Consider the following 25,108-nt stretch of genomic DNA (forward strand, 5'->3'; position numbering starts at 1 on the left):
GGCTTGGCCATTAAAAATACGTGAAACAAACAGGTTACTTGTTAGATTTCTTTCTGGCGTATGTGCGTAAGTGAAGAAAAGCGTTTAACTAGTACTTGAGGACAATTTCGTCAAATAAACTGCCGGACATATGTAATTATCGGGACAAGCAAAATTTTAAGGTAAATTTAAAGTTGAATAGGTATCTCTTGAACTAAAAAAGATTTTGGGATGCGGTTTGGACCAGGCTTTAGATGCATCTGTTGTGATTAAGATGCTATATGGTATTCGAAAATATATTTAGCGAATTCTCATATACAGGGAGTTTTATAAGAATATGAAAATTTGGTTAAGAATCTTTTTTACCGCGAATTTACAATTTTTAAAAAATCGAAGTTTTTACCAAGTACGAGTAATCTGTATTGGAATTAGAAAAAACAATTTGATAAGTTTTTTAATTTTTTTTAAGGAAATTACGACGTTTTATTGAAAAATATGAATTTTTAGTCATACGTATGGCCCTAAATGGTACAAAAACCTTTGTACATTCTGCATATGCCAAAAAATTATTGATATAGGGTGTATCTAAAAGCAGATAACTAACACAAGTTAAAAAAAACTTCAACATCAGAATAATATTTTTATTTATAAAATAAGTAGATAAATTATAATAAAATTTAAGTTTATTTAATATTAAATATATTTTTTGAACACCCTGTATACATCGGTCCAAATTTCTGTACAGCTGGTTTAAGATACACGCTATATCAATATATTGTGGGCCTATGCAAAATGTACAATGCCTTTTGTACCATTTAGGACCAAATGTATGACTATTGTTTACAGTCCCGCAATTTTGCATTTCCGCGGGATTGACTGCTGTAATCCCGCGGGTTTGCGGGATTGAGATTTTGGTGCGGGATTACATTCCCTATTCAGAAGTAAGAACAGCATCACAACTTATTTAGAAGAGTTTGATTTCGACCGCTAGAAGGTATCAAAGGACTTTCGCACGTAACTAAAAATATGTTTTTAATTATTATTACCGAGTACCAAACCAAACTTTCACCAAAATATCAACATTTTGTTTTCCCCCGTATAATTGAAAGATGGGAACTTTCATTTTTTATTTAGAAAGAGATACTAAAAAGTCAAATAATTTAGCTACATATTGCTTAAAAAATCATTCAAAATCGGCTCACTAGTATAAAACTAAAATATATCGAAAAAAATCTACAAGTGAATGGCAAAAAACACACCCTGTAGATACCATTATCTTTGCCGGATGTTATTGGAATTCGAATAAATCGTAATGTATTTCTGAAATTGATTGAAATGCGCAAATCGCCGGGCTAGATGGACCGAAAGTGCAGTTAGACTATATCCTAAAAATACAGCGTTATGAACGGGCAAAGCAACCATAACATAAAATCTAATTATAGAAAAGCCGGCCGATATTGTTTTAGTAAGTTAATATAAGTTTAGAAATACAATTTGGAAAACTCATTTGGGTCAGACAGAAGATAAAGAAATAGAATTGCGTTTGGATTTTCGATACTATATCACACAGAACATTAGATTGAAATTCAAACTAGTAATACAGTGTAAATGTTCTTAGGGGTAGTATATTTCGACTCCAGAAACACGTCTATAAGGTTTTTTTCGCAAAATCTTTTTTGAAAATTTGGATTTTTTTAAAAATATTTTTGGTAATTTTTTAGTTAAAAATAGTATATTGTTTTATTAGGAATAAAAATGATACACAAACTCCATGGCGAACAAACGGCTATACGACATACAGGCGAGGCACAATAAGTCATTTTTACTCCGAATAGAATAAATATTTTTTTTAAATAATTTCAAACGTTCCAAATAATATAAAAATATTATATATATTATATATATTATATTAAGTCATATACCTTGTATGTAATCATATATCGAGAAACTATGGTTACAGCTCGTTGAATTTGACACTTCATGTAAGTTTAATAATATATTTTCGTAGGCGTAAAAGTGCTTTACTTTTATGCCTGGGCGTGAAAATGACTTTTCTATATTGTCAATCATGTCGCAAAATTTAATACTTTTGTCACGTTTAAAAAAATAATTTCTTGATAATATGCAAATTTTAGAAAGAAATCTCAAAAAACACCCAGTGGTTCTCAAAATTTAAACAAAAACTCTTTTTTTGAATTTTCAAACCAAACCAAACCAAACTATGTATGTTTCTATTATCGAGATCTACCTGCCCTGAATATATTTGCACTTATTTAAGACTCACCCTGTATACGTAGACAAACCTTACTGTAAAAAACAAACGTCTCATGATATACAAATCAAGAGATGTAAACAGAACAATTCTAGGCTACCAGTTTAACAAAGATCGCATAATGTGACTATTGTATTTCACTAAATTATAAAGATATTTTTTCGCTACACAATTTATTATTTACAGATTTATAGATATTTAACTATTGATATACAGGGTGGTCCAAATTGTATTCAGGAATCTTCACCAGTATAACCCGCAGGTAAAAAATATGTAAAAAAATCGTATAAAATTCTGTCCTAAAATGTTTAGTTTCGGAGATACAGGGTGTACAAGTTTCATTTTTATTTCGATTTTTTCCAAAAAAATACTGAACTAATAACGAAATTTGGATGAAAATTCGTGTCTAGGGGTTCTTTAACGTGAGAAATTTGATTTTGACATGTTTTTTAACAGTTTTGAAGAATAATAACTTTTCGTCCGTACCTGTATAAAACAGTACCTATGTAAAAAATATAAAATATACATTTCCGCCGTTTTTTAAGTAAAAATGGTCCCTTAGTTAAAATCGCTACGAGCAACCGTTCTCAAGATATTTAGAATCGAAATAATCAATACATGTCATCACTGACTAAAAATATATGACAAAAACATATTTGGGGGCTATAAGGCTTTAAAATAATTTCGATTTTCCAACAAAAAAAATTACTAAACTTACCCTTGCGACGTGTTTTCGCAACAAGCAAGATGGCGTCCCTTTCCAGACGAACATTTACAGCAACTGCTGACTTTTTGCCCCATATTCAGGCAAAAATACTCGGTATCGATAACATATTATTGGGTTGCGATTGAAGAATTTAAATGAATCAACACAAAACAATACGAAAAAGTTTAAAAAAAACATAAAACTTAATATAGGACAGTCTTTTTATCGATAGTTATTTGAAAAATCGATATACCGTGACCATCTCTAAGAACAAGCTTTATAAAATACATACAAAAAAAAGTTTTTTGCAGAGTTCTATCGCAGATTTTTTTTTCTCAGTATCCTTAGACGAGACTGAACTATTTTTTTTAATTTCTTTTATACGCGAAAGTTATTTTTAAGTTTTCAATGGAAAGATTTATAGAGGATGTCCACAATTTTTTGCCGAAAAACTAATGCTTTGAGAAATAGTTGAAAAACATTGTACCACTGCTTAAGAAATTTTGAAGAAGCATAATTTTAAGTCATTTAAATATTTCAAACACTTACAATTATTGGACGGGGTGTGTAGAACGTATAGAGCATTTTTTTTTCAATTTCTCCATTTTCTCCGTGTTATAAATTACAAATACTTAATTTTGTGAATTGTTTAGTGTTTAATAAATATTTTTTGAAGCCAGTGTGTTATTTTAATATATTTGAATTTTAAGGATTATATTTTGCTTACAGTCTAATTTGTAAATTTTCATAGAAAATATATATGTACGTATAAGCGTTGATTATGAATAAGAGCGAAAAAAATATATAACATATATATAAATATACAGTATGTCCCCGGATTGTCGTTAAAACAGGAAACACTTTTTTTATTATTAACATGATGTTTAAAAATCAGAATATACCAAACAACAATGTGCTGCATGCATGTGAAACGTGGACGTTCAATGCAACGGAAAGTTCGAGGCTACAGATTTGAGAAAGAAAAATACGGAGGAAGATTTGGTTGAACCAAAAGATGGACCAGAAGAACAAAATGAAGAATTAAAACAACTATATCGGGCTAAGAGCACAAAGACTGAGATGGCTGGGTCACATTGAAAGAATGGCTGAAGCAAGAATTCCTAGTATCATAATGAAACGTAAAATAGGTGGAAAGAGAAGGAGGGGTAGACCGAGAATCAGATGGAAAAAGGATGTAGAAGAGGACTTGAGAAGGATAAGAGATGGGTGGAGAATAAAGGCGAAAGACAGAAACAAATGGAGAAAGATAACCAATCAAGCCATGAGCTTTTTTAGGCTTTTAGAGCTATTATATTTAGAGAAAATTAAAAATGTGTTTATTAATACAAGACAATACTGACAAGCTGGTCTTTGTTGGATTAACCAGCAGCGTTTACAAAAAATAAATATTTTATTTTGTTGATTTTCTTACAGTACAAGTGGAAAAATACCCATTTTTGAAGAGATTAATCCTCCACAGATGTATAGATATTTTTTTAAAAAATATTTTTTTTAATTCACTACAGAAAAAAAATCATAATGATAACTTTTGTGGACATCCTGTATAAACAAAGACTTTTAAAAATATCCATTCGAAACCTAGAAAAATATCTGGAAACACTATGGCTTGTAGGCGTGCTATTTCACATTTATTTTATTTATAAACCACACGAATCGAAATCAAGAACATAAAAATTAAATTAGAGATTTCCTGAAAAGAATTTTGAATTTAGCGCGCTGATGTATAGCGAAAGAAACAGCTTGGTGGGGGATATTTCGCGAATTTTTCCCGCGAACTGTCACTGATATTTTCAACTCTCACTCGATTTGATTCACCCCCGGCGAAAAACGGAAGCGGCACGTCACTGGTTTAGCGGATTACGCGTAGCGCGCTCGTCTCACGACGACTGAGTAAAAATCGGAGTATCGGCGTCGCGACGTGTGGCGTCACGGCGCCCTGGGAGCGAAGTGTGCCAAGCAAAGGTTTTTGCACACGTCACAGTGTCTAGGTAGGGCTAACGTTTGTACCCTCCAGGGCTACCAGTAAAACTTCAGATGTGCTGTCAAATTTCTTTTTTTAAATGGAACACCCTCTATATTTTTTTTTCGTGTTTCGTGTATATTATTTCTTTTAATAATAATCCATTTAATTTCTCATTAAAGATATACCGGGTGCGTCGCAAAAGTGGTATATAATTTTTTTATTTTTTCAGATAAAAAACGAGATTTGATATATTAGTATATGACATTAATTAGGATTGATTCACGTATTCAATTATTTTCAGTCACTTTCTGTTTCATCGGAAATTACTAAAACTTTTGATTTTTAAATGGCACACTCGGTTTTTTTTTACTTTATTCGATAGAAAATGACACTATGAATAGAATGACATATCATATATCAACTTCTGACATACTCGCTTAAAAAAAATACAGGGTGGCGCCTCTCATACGCCGCGGAAGCTCCCAGGAGAACCGCGGTAGTTTATATCGAAATAAAATTTTGGCAGCATATGCACGTTAACTGAAAGCACTTTATAAATATATATAGAAGTATACAGGGTGTCCCCAAAAAAAGTTACACATCAAAGTTGTGTTTTTTTCTAATGGAACACCTTATACAGGGTTGTTCACCACATACGACGCGATAATTATTACTGTATTTTGACAAAAACTTAAATATTTCAAAAACGGTAAGATTAAAATGCGGTAAACCTTAATCAAATTTACCTTTATTTTAATTGTAGAAACTAAAAATGCAATAATATACAGGGTGTTCCATTTAAAAAAATACAACTTTGATATTTTTTATTTATTTGGGACACTCTGTATCTTGTAAAAATATTTTTAAATTGTAGCTCTAATAGTCCTTCAACGAACCCAAAACTTACAATTTGTAAAAATCTAATCGTTTAGCTACAATACTCCGTGTCGTATGTGGTGAACAACCCTGTATATTCATTGATTTTCGGATTCTAGGAAAAAAAATAAAGGTGAGTTTTATTAAAGAAGCATTATCTAAAATGTAAGGATTTTGAAATATTTCAAATTTTGTGAAAATGAAGAGTAAATTTTAAATTTCGATAACAGCTACCTAAATTTTAGTTGATCTTGTATAGCCTGATATTTAATTACAGTAACCATTGTGTGTTAAACTAAATTAAAATTTGACACGAAAAGTTATACAGGGTGAGACAACATTAATATCGAACATTAGTCACATTTAATAGCAAGTTACTCCTTTATTTTAAATGGAACACCCAGTATATTTTTCCGGTGGTCAATGGGGAATTTATATATCTTCAAAATATTATTAAGGTTGCCTATCCCTCAGACAAAGATTTTCCCAGATATTATCATCTCTCTGATGTAGGATAAGTTTGCATTTTCTGCAAATTTCTGAGAATTTTTTTTTGTTTTAACTGACACCAAATGAAAACTAGTTGTTAAAGTTGGACTAATTAGACAGCTATGTTGAAATAACGCCAGACATATCACAGCCACCTAGATTTTATCAAATAATAAAGATCTATTCAGATCAAATCATGTAAATGAAAATATCTAGGAAAATCTTTGTTGGAGGAGTAACATTTCACATGAAAGTAAGAAATATCGTCGGTGAAATGTGATAAACTGCTAACTCCATTATTTCTAATTTTACAGGAGAGCAAAAAAACGGTACAAAAAAATATGTACACATGTAGGAAGTATTTTCATGCGTCAATATGATAAAGAGATGAGAATTTTATTTGCTGGGGAACAATAAAACTCAATATTTCGTGCTACATAATTTTTTTCAGACACAATAGGGAGATAGCAGATATTCGTCTTGCAGAAATAAGAAATAAAAATATACTTCTGGAGATAGCAACCTTTATTGTTTGAAATTTTGAAAATGGAATTGAATATTACCCAAACAGATTTAGAAATAATGAATTAAATTTAAAAAATATGATATTCATAACTATATATTTAGAATATCGTCGGTCTAGAAGCAAAACATACAAGTCCAAAAACGAATAAATTTTTAAAGAACTGAAGTAGCAGCATTTTGGACTTAATGAATAACGGTAGTAGACCGAGCTTGAAAAACAGTGCGTGATTTTATTAAATTTTTATTACTTTTCTCCTTATTTTTTAATTTTTATAAAAATTATGTATCATTTACGTGGAAAAACGATGAAAAAACCTAACCAAATAAAACTGGTTAGATATTATGGAAATTCTTGTACAACAAAATAATGTGATTTAAACTATTTATAGCACGCCGATGAATTGCTCGTATATAAAAAGGCTTTGCTCGTATATAAAAAATTGCTCGTATATAAAAAAAATATAAAAATTTACAATTCTTTTCCCATGGCTATTAGAAACTTGCCAAGAAACAAACTAAAGTCCGCTTTAAGGGGGTATTTAGTAAATAAAGCGTTTTACTCAGTGCAGGATTTTTTCTTAGATAGCTCAAAGGCGGCTCTAGCCGTCAGAAGTGGATTTTAATTTAAATATTAAAAAAAATGTATTTGTATATTTCTAAGATATATCTAGATTTAAGGAAATTATGTTAGTTTTTTCTGCCCATAGTCAATAGCATATTATATTTTGTTTTTCTTTGTTTAGACGGGTTCCACGTTCATATGAACATTATTTGTAATTTCTTTTACTGGAATGAATAAACTATTATCTATCTATCTATAGAGAATTTCGTTTTTCCCCTTACCCTTTACGGTTACCCTGTATTTACAGAACGGATCGACGCAGGGTCGGACTGGCCATATTATATATATATATATATATATATAACTATTAGGGGGGTCCCAGCCTTCGTGGGCCACCTTTATAGTTCATTACTTATTCTTAACAATATTTGCTTTTGCATTGCATTATGGCATTTGCATTGCATTGGTTTACCTTGCATTAGGGTAGTTCCTCGATTTCTATACAGGGTGAGTCTTAAATAATTGCAAATATTTTTAGGGCTGGTAAATCTCGATAAAAGAAACATAGTATTTTCTCTTTACCGTTTTTTCAAATAAATCCAAAACAACCGAGTTATTTCTTTTAAAATTTCCAATTTTTGCTATAATTTTGAGAATCATTAGATTTTCTTTCTTGTAAATTTAATCTGCTACCTATGTTGCCATATTACAAACAAAATATGTTTTTAAACTAAAAATTAAAAAAAATTCCAAATTTTTTTTAAATTCCAAATTTTCAAAAAAGAAAAAAATCGCGCAAAAAGCCCCATCATCGTGTTTCTTGGGTCAAAATATACTACCCCTAAAAATATTTGCACTTATTTAAGACTCACCCTGTATATAATAGGGAAAAATTTACTAAAACGTAAGGCGAAAAAATACGCAAAAAAATCCACACGGCGTGGACCTTACATTGCCACCCGGGTCCCTTTGGCCTAGTTCGGCCCTGGATCGACGTACTGTACAAAAGAAACTTACGAATAAGAAACCGTGTGATTGCTTTAGCGTGATTGTAATGGAAATTACGGACATAGCAGCATTTCGGTGGCTATTTCCAATCATTGGGAGTTAGCAGATTTTATTGAGTTAAAACAGCAAATTTTCTTTAATGAGAAAAAATGTATTTGCTTTCCCTATTTATAGAGTATTTTTTTCTTTTTCTAATGGTATAAAAAAACTTATTAATGTAAAAATTGGAGTTAGCAGGTTATCAGGTTTCACTGACGATATTCTAAATTAATATAAAATTTAACATACGACAAGTATAGTTTTAATTGTTTTAAACCATTGCTAAAAAGAACTACTACCGTTTACCGCCAAATTAAGAAGAGATTTTTCAAAATACAAGATTGCATAATGGATAATTTCACCTTTTTAAATTTTCCGCAATATTTTTGCGAACTATTTTTCAGCAGTTTACGTGTTTTTTTTTTAATTTAGCACTGCTTGTTTTGCTTTATTTTTAACCGGTGCCGAGTTTTGGCAAGGGGACAACGATTTCGCGTTCGCATACACTCATTGACTCAAACCAGATTTTATTGCGAAATATCTAGAATTATTATAGATTGTTGCATTTGAAAAATTGTATTTTTTGTCATAATTTATAATATATGTAATAACATAATTAATTAATTATTTCGTTCAAAAATAAATTGTGATTTTTTTAAGTAAAGTTTGTCTAACAGTCTAACGATAGAATACCGAGAGACAGTGAGAGTTGTCTGTCATTTTGATTCATAGATAAATTGTATTATCTGTCATTTTTAGGGTTCCGTACCCAAAGGGTAAAAACGGGAACCCTATTAGTAAGACTTCGCTGTCCGTCCGTCCTTGATCCCCTTGATTTTCATGTCAACTACCCCTACTTGTAGAGGACGCCACCTACATATTTTTAACTGGTTTGAACTTTGAATAAGAAGACTAAGGAAGGAGCATATCAAAAATCTTAGGTACACCGCGATGGGCCTCAAATATGGCCGACTTAAATTCCGGTTTATCAGTGTCGTTCTAATTTTATTTAAAAAATGTAAAACTATGATGTAGGGTAGACGTGGGGTAGACTCAACAATTTGTTGTTTTATTTTACGTTGTGAATAAATGTTGGTAGTTATTAAAATTGTTATAAAAATATATAATTCTAATAAAAATAGATCAGTTATAATAAGTATTTATTAACACAAACATCCGATACGCTACTGAAGCAGGTAAGTCAAATTAACGTATCTAAATTCTTTGACATCTAATCTTTGACAAGTAATAAATAAAAGCTAAAATGCAAGAAAAATATATAATTTAGTTAAGTTAAGTGAATTTCATAAATGATCGGTTTACTACACGTATGTATATTATATAGTTACTTACTAGCGAAAAGTTGTTCCATTATTTCACTCAGTTTTTGCCGAGATCTACCGCACGCTACACAACCAACTATTTTAGAGTATTTTGCGATAAATCGTGATAGTGTCACTGTTAATTTAAGTTCTGCCACAATTTCCATCTAGATTTACTACCTTTATACAACTATCAGTAGTAGAATAAATAATAAATAACATAAAATAAGCTCCGTAAAGACTGACAAATCCACAAAATTTCAAATCAAATTCAAATGTGTCAAATGAATCGTCAAACAGAACTGTCAAAGCTCCCCACCCTAGAGAGCTTTTATGGTGGCTTTTCCGCCCACCATGGATGAATACATGGATAGCATTATGCTCCTTCCTTAGTCTTCTTATTCAAAGGGTTTGAAGAGTAATAACTTTTCTTTCATACCTGTATAAAACCACTGAGTAAAAAAAACATACATTTAGGACTTTTTTTACATAAAAAAGGTCTCTTGGTAAAAATCGCTACGAGTAATGGTTCTCGAGATATTTGGAATCGAAATTATCAATACCTGTCATCATTGACATAAATTAAACATGTTAACTAAATAGTTATTAGACTGAAATCATAAATTTGAAATCTTTTTGTGCCAAAAGTTCCATAGAAACTGTTTAATCATATTTTTTCGCAGAAAAATTTATGATTAATTTAAAAAATAAAAATTTATTATTTCAGTCAAATAACTATACTTATTAACTTGTGCTTCAATAATATGACATGTATTGACTATTTCCATTCTAAATATCTTGAGAACGGTTGCTCGTAGCCATTTTTACCAAGAGACATTTTTTACGTAAAAATTAATAGAAATTTATATTTTTTCAGTCAGTAGTTTTATACAGGTACGGACGAAAAGTTATTACTCTTCAAAACAGTTAAAACACATGTAGGTGGCGACCCCTACAAATAGGAGTCATTTTGACATCAAAATCAAATTTCTCGTCTCACAAAACTCCCAGAAACCAATTTTCATCCAAATATTGAGGTTACTTTAGAAATTATTTAGAAAAAATAGAAATAAAAATGAAATTTCTACACCCTGTATCTCCGAAACTAAGCATTTTAGGACATACGTTTATACGAACTTTTTCACTTATTTTTATCTGCAGAATATGCTGCCGAAGTTTCCGGAATACAGTTCGGACCACCCTGTATTCATAAAGCGCACAAACCAATCAACAAAATAAAGACAAAAGAATTCACAATTCACATTCACAGAAACGCTAGCCATGGGCTAGATATGACTTACCAGGAAATTTCGGTATTTTTGCCCAACTCGTAGAGTTCAGCTTTGAGGATAGCGTTTGTGTTTTCGGCAAAGGTCACACATTGTGAGCCATAGTCTCGGAATCTGGGGGGATAATTGTTTGGATTGGGTTCACCTGAAAAAAAAAACAAAGAAAAACAGTTATTAACGTATTTTTTCCTTTGGCGAAAGACTATAGCAATGGCCTCGAAAATATTCCTTTGTTATTTATATATGTCGTAGTCTCATAGTGTATTTATTCCGTCTTTTTATGAAGATCCTAGTCACTTAATGAAAAAAAAACTAACCTAATAATAACATACCTAAACTCCTAACCTAACCGACGCTTCATGAAGTGACCTAGGATCTTTATGAAAAGACGGAATACACTATGAGACTACGATATACCTGTCAATACGCAACGCTAATTTTATTAAATAATGTCTAAAGCCTTATTTACATCCTATTTAAACAAATAGAGCAAAAACTAACCACAACAGGATTTCCGCCATGATGATATTATGACAGAATTCAAAAGACTGAACGACAAGTCGTTGTAATATGGACACAACTTGGTCTATACATTTTATCCGCAACGTTTTGTTAACGCAAGCAAGTCGTACGGCAAGTCGCCGCGTGTGGACAGCCCTTAACGGTCAACAAAAACCAAATATTTTGTCTGTTTGTTGTATTTTTTGGCCCACCTGTTTCACGATACGGTTCCAGATTCTTGCAACCATTACTCCAAGCCTCTGATCACTTTGCAATATATATACTTTTATACATTTCCAACATCAATCTCTGTATTTCACGTTTGCCTTTAATATTCAAACAACATTTTTGAATTCAAATAAACTTCACTGTTCATAATAATGAATATTTGTATAGTTTTTTTCAAATCTAATCACACAACAATGCACATAGAAATTTTAAAGAAAGTGACACATGGCAAAAACAATAAACATAAAACAAATCAAGGCTAACGCGATTGCCGTTTCAATGAAAGCACAGATTCAAAATCCCTTATTTTTAATAATAGGTATCGAATTTAGTGTTTTTTATTAACGTAAATTATCATTATTTGTATTGACAAGATGGAGTTTTCAATAATTTTTTGATTTTTGTTAAGTTTGAGTGTGTCCAATCAAGAAAAATATACGCTTTAAAACTAAATCTTAAATAACATAAAAACGATTTATTTTAGGTATGTATAGGAACATGTATAGTTAAAAAGTAACGAATTAAAAAGCCTTTTCACTAGTGAAATAAAAAAAGTAGGTTTCCGTTTGAAAAAAATGATTTATGATAATTTTTTAATTCTATGACAGCTACCGCCATTATTTCACGACGTTTGAACAATTTAATTTTTGAAATAGATAGCCACATGTCTTCTCTTTATGTCACAGTGGCTGTGGTAATCACTAAATTTGACTTTGACCAATTTTAGACTATACAAATTTTTTTTGACAGGTAGTTTTTTTCGTCCAACAATTTTAAATATTTTTTTCTCAAAAACGGTTAATGTTAGATATAGAGTGTTTAACATCAATATTCATAGAATTTTACAGAGAATTTAAGTATGTAATAAAAAATGGGGGCACCCATTTAAAATAAGAAAGTTGCTGTCAACTTCCGGTATTTCCGGAAGTACCGCCATATTGAAAATATTTTTAATCGATAGATCTCGTTGTAAAAGAAAGAAACTTCTAATGCACGCTCAGCCTGGGACACCCTGTATAAGAATCATCATTTGTTAAAAATTGTTGCTTTAATTTATTTGTATTCCTACTATATGGAGTGTAATTTGAAACACTACATGACGCTGTTTTTTTTTCTTATAATTTTTTGTAAGACAGTATCTATTTATTTATTACCTTTAACAAACTTAATCATTTTCTGTCGATACTTTAAACAAAATCAAAAATATTTCACGTATTTTTATATTAAAAAAAACAACCACAACAACAGAAAATCCGACGTTTTGGCGGCGTCTATACCATCGTCAGGGTTAAACTAAAACTAGTTGCGCGATTTTGAAAAGCGCGCGAACATTCGAATTTTTCGCGGTTTTTGCTCGAAAATTGCGATTCAAATAACCTCAAAGCGTCGTTTAGGCGTCGGGACGGTGTACTGGGGCGCCCTGTCTGAGACTGAGGCTCGTCGTGTGCTAAAAACGTCGTTCGCGGACGTCACACACCGATTTTATATAAATTAAACGCATTTTTCGCATTCTGTAACGCGCTCCGCATCTAAATTTAAACCCACCTGTCTTTTTTTAACCGTTAATAGTTTAATTATAAATATTAGCAATATTCTGTACTGTATATAACAAACTCTGGCGAAGTTGTTACAGAATTTCGTAGATTTTTCAGTGTTTTTCGTAAAATCAACAAAAACTGTTTCGAAATTTAAACAGAAAAAGCCCAAATTCTGTTTTAGTTCGATAAATATATCATAGATGGCGCTAGAATAGATTATTCTTAAAAGAAATCTACTTTATCATAGTAAATTTTGTCTAGTTGTCAATAGATGGCGGCATATTTGCTCTAGTTTAATTAATGAATCATAGATGGCGGTAGAACGAATTTATAAGTATTTTCTACCCATCGATAGATGACAGCACATATTATTAAAATCATATAAAAAAATTGGGATGGGTTTATCCAGGTTTGTATCGATTTAGAAAATATTTAAGGTTTTAAGTCACTAATTTTATACTCTGGTGTTACTTTTTAGCATAAATTCTAAATTTGTTGGTAATACATATTATGCCGAAGCAATAAATAAAGAAAAAAGCCTGCAAACTTATCTGCATTCTTAAAAATATTAGCAACAAATAATTGATATCGACATCGATATATCGCTTTCATTCCTACTAAATATATGATAAGCGGCTTTAATGACGTCATGTAAATATTTTACTTGTTAAATTACTGCTTTTTTAATTGTAAAATACAATTTCACTTCCTAGATGTGCATATTTTTAACCCTTTTATGTTTTAATTAAAAGCAATCTAGAATTTTAGGATTTTCAGATCTATGAAACTATTAAAAGTAATATGATTAGGCATATTAAAATCACAGGAAATAACTTAATATGACTTTTTTGACACATACCATACGTCAAAATTCTGACATTCGACAGCGATAAATTATTAAATGTAAATGTCAAATGACTCATGTTTGTTGAAATTTATTTGTTAATATCTGAAGTGTATAATTGAAAATGTAAATAAACCAATTATCGCATTACGGTAATTCTTAGTTTTAGATAGTGTAAAGATAAAACCAGTGCCACTATTGGCATGTACTTGACAAAGACTAACAGGAGAAACTTTAAAAACACACTTGTTCTGTGCATAAGGCTGATCTTAAATAGATTTAGATGATTTATTTTCTTTAGGTATGTATTAACAAAAGCATAAGTTTATTTTGAACTTGGCAAATATGCTAAATGCTTGGTAAAACATCATAGAACTACCAAAAACTTTTTTTTTAGTATTTCTAGAAAACAGGAAATTAGGATGCAGTAGGTTTGTTTCTGGCTTGTGGAAATGGACTCTCCCCTTCTAGCTCTAGCTGGTCCCAAGTATTCATTCTTAGTGACGATAGTGGATTGTTGTTAACCACAGGATCCGCTTCTAGTGCCAATTCGAGTTTTGAAAGCAAGAGTGACAAGAGGCATTATCATTTTGAGGTATTTAGCAATACTATTTTAATTACCTAGAGCTCAGGACACAAAGATATTAAGTTAAATTTAATGGAAAATCATTTTATCTTTTATTAATTGTTGATTAAAATTTTATTTTTATCAGGCACTTATTAAACAATTAATTTTACATTACTCACAAATCATAGTTACATCATTATTGACTCATTCACACATTAAATTTACAAATAACCTTTAATTGCTACAGGATAGTGATTGTGAAGAGCGTTCACTGTCGCAAGACGACTCTTTCGATGGAATGTCTGATGTGATCTGTGGTGAGAATTTTAATACGCTAAAAAAAGGACCCCACTGGACTGAACTTAAGGCTCCTACAAGTCCTATTGAGCCTCCTCTGGAGTTCCAAGACAGGCCGGCTTCACCAGATTTTGACTTGTTTTATACTAGACTGACTAAAGAAATTTTGGAAATGGCTTTGTCTGATCTACACGATTTTTGGATAGAGAAAAAGTAAGTTTTGTTTGAGAAATAAAAGTTATCTACTAATTATTGTACAGGATGTCCAATGTTTGTGTGTTTTGTGATGTTTCTTGTTTATAAGTAGATATACAAAGATGCGGTTTTCACATTACTATGCTACTTTTTTATGAAACTAATGTTGCTACACACAGATTTATCCTAGCCTTCTTAGTTCCTGAAATACAGAGCGAATTTGAAAATGTTGCAATTTTTTACAACCACATCTTTGTATCTCTACTCATAAAAGAGAAACCTCATAAAACTCTGTACTAAGCAAGTTACTATTTTTTTTCCAGAAATAATTGTATACAAGAACAAACTCAACAAATCCATTCATCTTCACCTCCGCCACTGCCATCCCGAACGACAAACTACAATCCACCTCCGTTACCTGATTTTTTTAACTATAGTAGTACTCTAAGCAAATCATCATCGTATCTTTCACGCGTATCACCCTACAGAAGCCAGAGCATGTGTTACTCCACCCAGAGGCGTCGTTTACCCTCTCCGACCTCGAGTTTCGCGAACTCCGCCTCCAATTTCGCTAGCTCCGCCTCCCCGTACGTCACGCACACCCCCAGACCCTCCTCTAGGTCCTCGTTAGGCGGGTCTTCAAGATTAAGCTCCTCCCACAATTCCCTGACCGTTCCCCATACGCGTAGAGTGGACGATTCTTCGTTCATCACGCAGGCTGTTTCTCACGATACTCTGTCCTCTAACCAGATCAGCGATTTGTACAATGTTCCTTTCGACAGCGATATGTACACTGTGCCGATTGACGTTGTGCAAAAACCGTCGGTGAAACCGAAAAAAGGCGGGGCTTACAGTAGTTTGGGTCTGGGTGGGAACAAGAAGAGGAGGAAGCATTTGACGTTGTTGAATAGGGAGGGGGATAGAGTGAATGGGTGTGAGAGACGGAGTTATCAAAAGAATGCTGTGTTGAGTGGGAGGAGTAGTGTAGGGAGGACAGAACAGGTATGTTAATCTCAATATACAGGATGTTTGTTATAGTAAGTAGTTTATTTTATTTTACAAAGAAATAAGTTGGTACCATTGGAATGCATAACTGAAAATTAATATATTTAAAATTTGAGTGACAAGTTATTACTTCAAAATATTGTGAAAAAAACTGTATAAAATTGGAAAAATCTAATCGAGTTATTTTATTAAAAACAATTACAGTACGTGTTAAGGGCTCGAACACACTGACGACCAGGTCGCACCGGCCAGGCTGCAGCTACCTCTAAAACCATTAAATCAAATGATATAGCGCACACTAACGTCCTGGCCGTCAGTTGGTCGTTGCGACCAGAAGACTGCACGGAAATATTATGATTTTCTGCCGCTTGTTGCCGGTTTTCTTCCAAATTAATAATTTTTCAGATGAAATCCCTCAAATTCAAGGCACAATATTTTATTTTCTATAAGATATAGTGTTTTTGTGTAGTTTTTGCACACGTGCAGAAAATCCAAAGAAATAGTATACAGACTGGATCAAAGGTAAACTTAAATCTAATCCCTTTTTTTTATCAAGGGTCGATTCTACTCTCAAAACATTTTTATATGACATACCTACTCTATTTATGGTTGGTATGATACCTCTGTTATTATACCTTTGTTTTATATACATTTTTTATATACAGTTTATATACATTTTTCTACAACCACTTGTTTTTTTTTATTAAATTAGTTTTTTTTAGTTGTATTGTAATCATGTACAAGGAGGACAACTGTATTTTAAATATGATATTTAATTTAACGTTTTTCAAACAGGGTTCATTAGACTATATTTCTACTAGGTACATTATTTTGAAAAAAAAATTAAGAAAGTAACTTAAACATTCATAAAAATAGAAGTAATTATTGTTGTAGATTCTTATCGTTATATTGTAAACATTGAAATAACTGGAAGTTAAACTTTCTACCTGCTTATATTTAGGACCAGTGTCTGACGATCTTTTTTTACGATGGCCCTAATATTACTTCTAAAGTCGATAAGAGCCATCAATAGAAGTTCATATCACATCCATATCAGTAGAAAAAAGAAACAGAATATCTCCCTTTTTGTGGGTCGCGCGTACGCAATGCTTTTTGTTTGTTGTGAATAGCAACTTCGCTTTTTAGTTAACTCCGATATTTTAACATTTCTGAAACAATATTTTCTAATTGGTAAAACGTAAAAAATCGTTAGATTTGACAACTCTGTTGAAACTGGTCGTTCATCTGGCCGCAGCTAAAAACGCAATACATCCGGCCAGCCGACGGCCAGGTCGTTGCGACCTGGTCGTCAGTGAGTTCGAGCCCTAATACAAAACAAGCAAGCCGTGTTTCAAGCTCAAGCAACTTCTTGTGTTTATTCTTACATTTATCAATATAACTTTTGTGAAAATAAAAAAAATAATATTGCAAAGGAATAAATAAAACACAACTTAAATAAATTAATACTCAATTTTATATACAGTGTTTTATATACAGATTTTAATCGGGAAAATTTAATAGACGATAGAATTTGCAAAAATAAAACAAAAAGTTCATATCAACTTGTAAGATTTAAAGCTTCCTTTTCGAGATACAGGGTACCATTAGAATACCAATAAAATTATAATATTAATTACCAATTAGAATTTAATTTTTTTCGCAAGAAGTAAGCAAGATAGGTAAAAAAATCATGAGACAAAAAAATAATATTTTTAATTACTAAATCCAAAAATAATATTAAACTTCTAAAAAAGCAGTGGCGTGCCTATTTTTTCCTTTAAAATAATTTAACAGTGATGCCCCACCGCCGCCCCTGGCCATTAAACTTAAATCTAATTACATAAAATTAAGTCCCATAGTAAGTATTATAAACGGGTCAAGTTATATCCAAATCGATTAAATAGTTTTTCAAATATCTTAATTTTTTTTCTTTTTTAAGTAACTTTAACACCCTGTATGTCGAAAAGGAAGCTTTAAATCTTACAAGTTGATATGAACTTTTTGTTTTGTTTTATTTTTGCAAGTTCTATCGTCTATTAAATTTTCTCGATTAAAATCTGAGACACGATGTATATACTTAATTTTCCCTCGAATTTTCGTCCGCTTAATTTTAAAAAACACGAAACACACGTAATAACACAGTCGAAAATTCAAAATATTTATCATTTCTATTTGACATAATTTGACACAAAATTATAACCTATAATTTGGCAAGAGTATATGTGCTAGAGTTATATTGAACCCACTTCTTTTGATTTCTCTATGTAATCATGTTTCCAGACAATTTGGTATGAAACAAAGCGTCACAGTGTTGCCGGTACGTCGGCTACAACGGGAAATGAACCCATCCACATGTCCCTGCAGGAAGTGAGAAATTACCTGCAAACTCTGTATTCGAGCAGTTCAGATTCCAGTGAACCTATAGAGAGCAATTACAGGAAAAGGACTAGTAATTGCACCAATGGGGCGTTTGTTATAAACAATAATAATAACAATATCAACAACAATAATAAGTACCACTCTAGAAGTATAGGGTGTTTAGGAAACAATCAGGTGAGTTTCTTAAGTGAAGTTGAGTTTCTTTCTGAAATTTTGAATGCGCGTATAAGTAATTTAAAAAAGAAATGAAGAAACACATTACTAAAAATTGTATTAATCAATAATAAATATGTAAAAAGTAAAAATAAATATGTAAAAATAAAAAAAAACGATTAAAAAAAGTCGCCTTGGCTAGGATTCGAACCTGCCTTACTGCGGCTCCAATGTCATAGCAGCGTAAAGTCCTAACGCTTTAATCACGCGGCCATCAAGTACTTGAAAGATTCTATGTAAAATTCTTACTTAAAAGATAATGTTTAGTGAAAGTACCTTTTTGTTTATAAACATTTATTTAATTCTGTTTTTAGTATTTGTTCTTATAGCGGCAACATAGATACATTATCTGTGAAAATTTCAACTGTCTAACTATAACGGTTCATAAGATAGACCTTTGTGACAGACGGACGGACGTTCATACTTGTGTTCATGTTAATTTTTTCATGACTGATTACTTAATAGTTTGATATTATTTTTATTAAAAATTTCAATTTTTTATCAATTTTACTTTGAAAAACAATCCCTTGCTTTCTGATTGTAAACTAACTGCACCACCAATGAACAAAAATTAGTCAGTACCGAAAAAAAAACGCACTGTCTGTCATCATGACAGGCGTCTGTACACTTTAGAACTAAGAAAACCTAGAGTTGTCTCATCATAACATTATTTTTATCCTTGCAGATTACTAATAGACCAAAAAAATCGACTTTTCTAAAGAATATTAAGAACAAAAAAGTGAAAGACAGTTGCGAAAATGCGAAAACTCTCACTATATCGCCGATCAAAAGAGAAGAAAGAAAAAGAAGGCTGTTTAATTTTAAGCAAGTTCTGTGCAGTATATTTGGCTTCAAAAAATATTTTTCTGTCGAAGAAAAATCAGTAAGTACTTCTGTATTATAGTAAAGGAGCCAAGATGCTAAAAGGGGATTTACTCGGGGGTCGTCAGGGTTGGGTAGGTAGAAAGTTCGATTTACATACACGTAGAAAATTAATTTTCTACGTGTATGTAGAAAAGTGCGTAGAAAATGTATAAAATCTGAGAACAGGTACAAAATTAATGTTGTATATTTAAAGCGTTTTTTTAGTTTAGAAGTTTCTTCCATTGTATTTTTTTAAAACATAATACGGTAGAATATATAAAATTTTCTACCTACCCAACCTTGTTGTTACCCAACCCTTTACGTTATTCTGCTGCGCTTGAATAAATCCTAAAATCCCCGCTTGTGCTACTATTCAAAGGTTACCGTGACGGATTTTTTTTAATATTTTTTATAGGACAAATGTGAGGCGGAGAAAATTTCCTATGATGTGGGAAATGGTAATGTTGAAGAAACAAAAAATTCATTAAGTAGTAGAGCTCTACCGCCTTTGCCATACAAGAAGAAGGATAAAAAGAATTCGGTAGAACAACCGTCTGATTTTTCTACAAGCCTTCAAATGGTTAAAGATGTAAGTATAAAATTTCTTAACGTTTGTGCATAGATAAAGGAAACAAGTTTAGATAGGAATGCTTGAACTAATTGTTTTGGAGCGCATACGTTATAGGGCGCTGCTATAGCGGTTGCTCAGAATAACCGCAAACAAGAACAGAAATAATTTTCTCTCTTCAAACTGAGAATCTTCAAAAATTATAAAGTCTTTCAAAATTTAAACCGCCCTCAATGAAAAAATACCGTTTTAACACTCATTAAAAACTTTAAAAGCTGTGTGAACTGTGAACTGCAAAAACCATCGTGGATCGTGGCATAACATCGGTTTTCAATGTTTTATAGGTATTTTATACATGTTCTTATATAGAATAAAGTTTCTTATATGCAACATACTGTATTTTATTTAAAAAATTAAAAGAAAATAATAATAAATTTGAATAAACAATATTTGGCGACATTATTCCGGAAAAAGCCGAACCGCTCCGAAATTATCAAAAGCTTTGGATAGCGACCGTTGTAAGAATAGCGCCAAATAACATTTACATTGTCCTCTTGGGCACTTTCCAATCTAAACTTGTTTCTTTTATCTATGTGTTTGTGTTCTAAAATTGTTAATGTTAATGTTTGTGTGTTTTTTTTAGTACGGTTGGTATTGGGGTCCAATTTCCGGTGAAGCTGCAGAAAAACTCCTGTCAAATGAGCCGGAGGGTTCGTTTATAGTGAGAGACAGCAGCGACGATCACTACATTTTTTCATTAACTTTCAAGCTAAATAACAGCATCCGCCACGTTAGAATAGACCATGATCAAGGTATAGTCTAGAGAACGAAAAAAAAAGGCGGCAAATGACCTTGGAAAATAAAATTCAATGCCAACTCTGACACCTTTTTTTCGGTCTTATTTTATTGTGTTAGTATAACTTTTTTTGAATTTTTTGTTTAATGAACAGTGCTTTCCATAAAATCAATAAAATGAAAAATATATATTCGAAAATCGACAACTATGAAAATATGAACCCTTCCTGGACACAAACGGTGCATTGTGAGACAGGAATTTGTAGAGAGAAACATGCCCTATAACATAGAATACAACATTTTAATGAACAATGCATTCCATAAAATCAATAAAATGAAAAATATACGAAATAAAATAAATGTACCGATTTCTTTCGAAAATCGACATCTATGAAAATATGAACCCTTCCTGGACACAAACGGTACATTGTGAGACAGGAAATTGTAGAGAGAAACAAGCCCTACAACATAGGGTACAACATTTTAATGAACAGTGCTTTCCATAAAATCAATAAAATGAAAAATATACAAAATAAAATAAATGTACCGATTTCTTTCGAAAATCGACATCTATGAAAATATGAACTCTTCCTGGACACAAAGGGTACATTGTGAGACAGGAAATTGTAGGGAGAAACAAGCCCTATAACATAGGATACAACATTTTAATGAATAGTGCCTTCCATAAAATCAATAAAAAGAAAAATATACGAAATAATATGAATGTACTGATTTCTTTCGAAAATCGACAACTATGAAACTATGATCCCTTCCCCGACACAAACGGTACATTGTGAGACAGGAAATTGTAGAGAGAAACAAGCCCTATAACATAGGATACAACATTTTAATGAACAATGCTTTCCATAAAATCAATAAAATGAAAAATATACGAAATAAAATAAATGTACCGATTTCTTTCGAAAATCGACATCTATGAACCCTTCCCGGACACAAACGGTACATTCTGAGACAGGAAATTGTAGAGAGAAACAATCCCTATAACATAGGATACAACATTTTAATGAACAGTGCTTTCCATAAAATCAATAAAATGAAAAATATATGAAATAATATACATGTTCTGATTCTTCCGATTCTGTCTTTTATAAAAGGTTGATATTTCCTAAAGATGTCCGCTCTGGGCAAGCGCTTTACTATTGTTATTGGCTAGTGCTACCCCCAATTTTATTATGAAAAAAATGTATAGAATTGAAAAAAACATGTCCATGAAATTATTGTTTTGTATCTCGTTTTTCTAGAAATAGAAATTAATATTTAATTTTTAAAGAGAAAAAACACAAAAATAATTCGGACAAGGCGGGTTTTGTTGCAGTATGATGCATTACTTAAATAAACTAATCTTGTAAAGTTTATTGGGAGATACTATAGACATTCCTGATATATTTTCATGCTGTAGTGTTTATTTTGTCTTTCTCTTGATTCAGGTAACTTTAGTTTTGGTAATTGTACGAAGTTCAAGTCCCAAACTATCGTAGAATTTATAGAAAACGCCGTAGAGCATTCGAGGAGCGGTAGATACCTGTTTTTCCTCCATAGAAGACCGGTGATTGGACCAATCAGGGTGCAGCTACTCCATCCAGTGTCGCGCTTTAAGCAAGTGCAGAGTTTACAGCATATGTGCAGGTAACCATATTATATTATCTGTTTTTGATCATTTTAACATGTTATTAAAGCGTCTCAGATACTGGCTTTTATCAAAGCCCTGAGATTATAAAGGGTGTTTCAAAAAATGTGCCATCTCTCGTGGGGAGATTCCTCACGTAGAAATAAGATTAATTTTTCATGTCAACATAGGTCCGATTCCGCTTTGTTTCGTAGCTACAGGGTGTTAAAGTCTTAATAATCTTTCGATTTATTATAATTTTCTTTCAAGTACTTTTAGTGATTCCAATGAAATTTTTAGGGTAAAAGTTACTATAAGTGCTACATATTTTAACGCTAAAAAAATGTCGATAAATTAATCAGGGACGTGCATGTGGGTTATCACTGGAATATTTTTCAAAATAAAGCATGTACGCCACTGACTTTTTCTTGTTAGCGAAATATTTTAAATAATTTAATGCCGATTAAAAGTTGTGTCTTGATATTTTCTCGATTTTGGCCTCCTTGATGAGATAAACCGGATTTTATTAATTCCCCTTGATCCAAGTCTAATTGCAACCTTTAAAAAATTTAATATCATTAACTAGCGAAAGTTTTAAATAAGTACTCATCGATTTCGCATCAAAAAATAAGAAAAAAAGTTCCTATAAACATGGGTATGGAAATGCATGGTTTTAGAGTAACATATGCTAAAACTTTTTAAAATTAGGTTTTTTGTAATTATCTTAAATACCATAATTTTTTTATTTGAAATTGCTCTAAGTTGGACTAATAATAATAATAACTAATAGTAATAATATTTAATAATAAATTAGGTATTATTTTAATTTTAATTTTATTAATTGTGATTAATAAAATTGCGTTTATCTCATCAAGCAGGCCGAAAGCCGAAAAAGAAAAAAAATATCAAGAGGTAACTTTTAATTGGCATTAAATGACCTACACAATTTTGATATCAAAAAAAATTCAGTGGCGCACATGTTTTTTTAAACAGATTCCAATGATAACCTATATGCACGTCCCTGATGAATTTATCGACACATTTTTAGCATTAAAATATGTAGCACTTATTATAGTAATTTTTACTCTCAAAATTTCATTCGAATCAGTAAAATTACTTGGAAGAAAATTAAAATAAATCGAAATATTATTAAGACTTTAACATCCTGTAGCTACAAAACAAACCAGAATCGGACCTATGTTGATATGAAAAATAAATCTTATTTTTACGTGAGAAATCTCCCCACGAGAGATGGCACATGTTTTTTGAAACACTCTGTATAAAGAATTTATTAGTGGTTTGCAAAATAAAACAAAGAACAGATAGCAATATACTTTTAATAATTCTTCGAGAGATGGCACATGCTTTTTTGAAACACCCTGTATAATGAGTTATACTTCAAAAAAGGGAGATATTTATTTAGATGTCTTTGATGATGACATTCGAATTTTTGAGTCTCTAGCGCTTTTCTATGTTTTTTTCAGGTTCGTGATCCACAAAAACGTGCGCCTCGACCTTATTCCGATGCTGCCGCTCCCACGGCGCATGATCGACTACCTGAACACGCCCCACTACTACGCCGAGCACTTTGTGGACGTGGCGGACAGCGGAGGGGACGACAACGCGCCCTCCTCCGGGGACAACACGCTGCGCAGCGGCTTCGCGCCGCCCATCCCTAGCGGCGGACCCGCCTCTAACCCGCCCGCGGCCAATCAGGGTCCTCTCCGCGGTGACGCCAACGAGTATATGGTCTTTAATTTTTAGACGGCAACGAAACGGAGGTAGGGAGGTTTTTGAGGGTTTGAGCGAAGCTTGAATCCTAGATCATATATACTTACGTGGATAAGTAAATGACTATGGAAACTGTCGCAAACATATCAACGACTTCCATTTATCTTCTTTTTTTGTTGCACACGCGGTGCTTCTACTCTGTCTATCCTTGTCGAGGACCTATCGTCCGCGCGCCAAATTTGAACATTAATTTGAAAAATTTAATTTGTAAAATGCTTATATTTGAACAATAAATTAAATGTTTACTGTCACAAAAATTAAATTATATAAAAAATACATTTAGCCACTCCGTACGAATATCAATATTCTTAGGAAAACAGAAAGTATGCATGTGGCTTAATATAAATAAAAGAACAACTGAATACTTTACTTGTCTATGAAAAGATAATTCGGGGACCTTTATATTAGACTTTTCACACACTAAACACCATAGCTAAACACTTTCTAGTCATTTTTACGAGTATTTAGAAAGTCCAACGAAAAAAAAAAATAGAAATATAGTTGCACAAACTTAAAATTAACTTCTCACTGAACACATTTCTTGGCTATATAAAGGCGGTCGGTAAAAGAGTAATTAATACAATTTTTAAAATAAGAAACGCAAAAAAGAAGCGTCGTTACACAATGGAAATAATATTATGACA

The 25,108-nt window shown here is 31.8% G+C and overlaps 2 protein-coding genes across 2 annotated transcripts in view; one reads left to right on the forward strand and one right to left on the reverse strand.

The window, feature by feature from the left end:
• LOC115890191 (titin-like) overlaps positions 1 to 13,210 on the reverse strand; it is a 171,141-nt gene extending 157,931 nt beyond the window's left edge. Inside the window, 2 exon segments of the mRNA XM_030910351.1 lie at positions 11,064 to 11,196; positions 12,935 to 13,210. Of these exon segments, the coding sequence (XP_030766211.1) occupies positions 11,064 to 11,196; positions 12,935 to 12,953 (152 nt within the window). The 5' untranslated portion in view covers positions 12,954 to 13,210.
• Positions 13,211 to 14,226: 1,016 nt separating this feature from the next.
• LOC115890151 (probable serine/threonine-protein kinase DDB_G0278845) lies at positions 14,227 to 24,606 on the forward strand. The gene is made up of 10 exons (XM_030910311.1): positions 14,227 to 14,463; positions 14,560 to 14,757; positions 14,978 to 15,240; positions 15,546 to 16,224; positions 18,508 to 18,780; positions 19,505 to 19,702; positions 20,099 to 20,272; positions 20,895 to 21,063; positions 22,495 to 22,693; positions 24,158 to 24,606. Exons 3-10 carry the CDS (start codon positions 15,029 to 15,031, stop codon positions 24,435 to 24,437), a joined length of 2,184 nt encoding a protein of 727 aa, XP_030766171.1. The 5' UTR covers positions 14,227 to 14,463; positions 14,560 to 14,757; positions 14,978 to 15,028; the 3' UTR covers positions 24,438 to 24,606.
• Positions 24,607 to 25,108: the final 502 nt, after the last annotated feature.

The sequence above is a fragment of the Sitophilus oryzae genome, unplaced genomic scaffold (genome assembly GCF_002938485.1).
Source record: "Sitophilus oryzae breed Bouriz unplaced genomic scaffold, Soryzae_2.0 scaffold_85_pilon_pilon, whole genome shotgun sequence".
Lineage (NCBI taxonomy): Eukaryota > Metazoa > Arthropoda > Insecta > Coleoptera > Curculionidae > Sitophilus > Sitophilus oryzae.

Coding starts and splice junctions, on each gene's coding strand:
- LOC115890151 (XM_030910311.1), top strand. CDS start 15,029: ATGTCTGATGTGATCTGTGGTGAGAATTTTAATACGCTAAAAAAAGGA. Junction 15,241..15,545: donor GATTTTTGGATAGAGAAAAA/GTAAGTTTTGTT, acceptor TTTTTTTTCCAG/AAATAATTGTATACAAGAAC. Junction 18,781..19,504: donor GGTGTTTAGGAAACAATCAG/GTGAGTTTCTTA, acceptor TTATCCTTGCAG/ATTACTAATAGACCAAAAAA.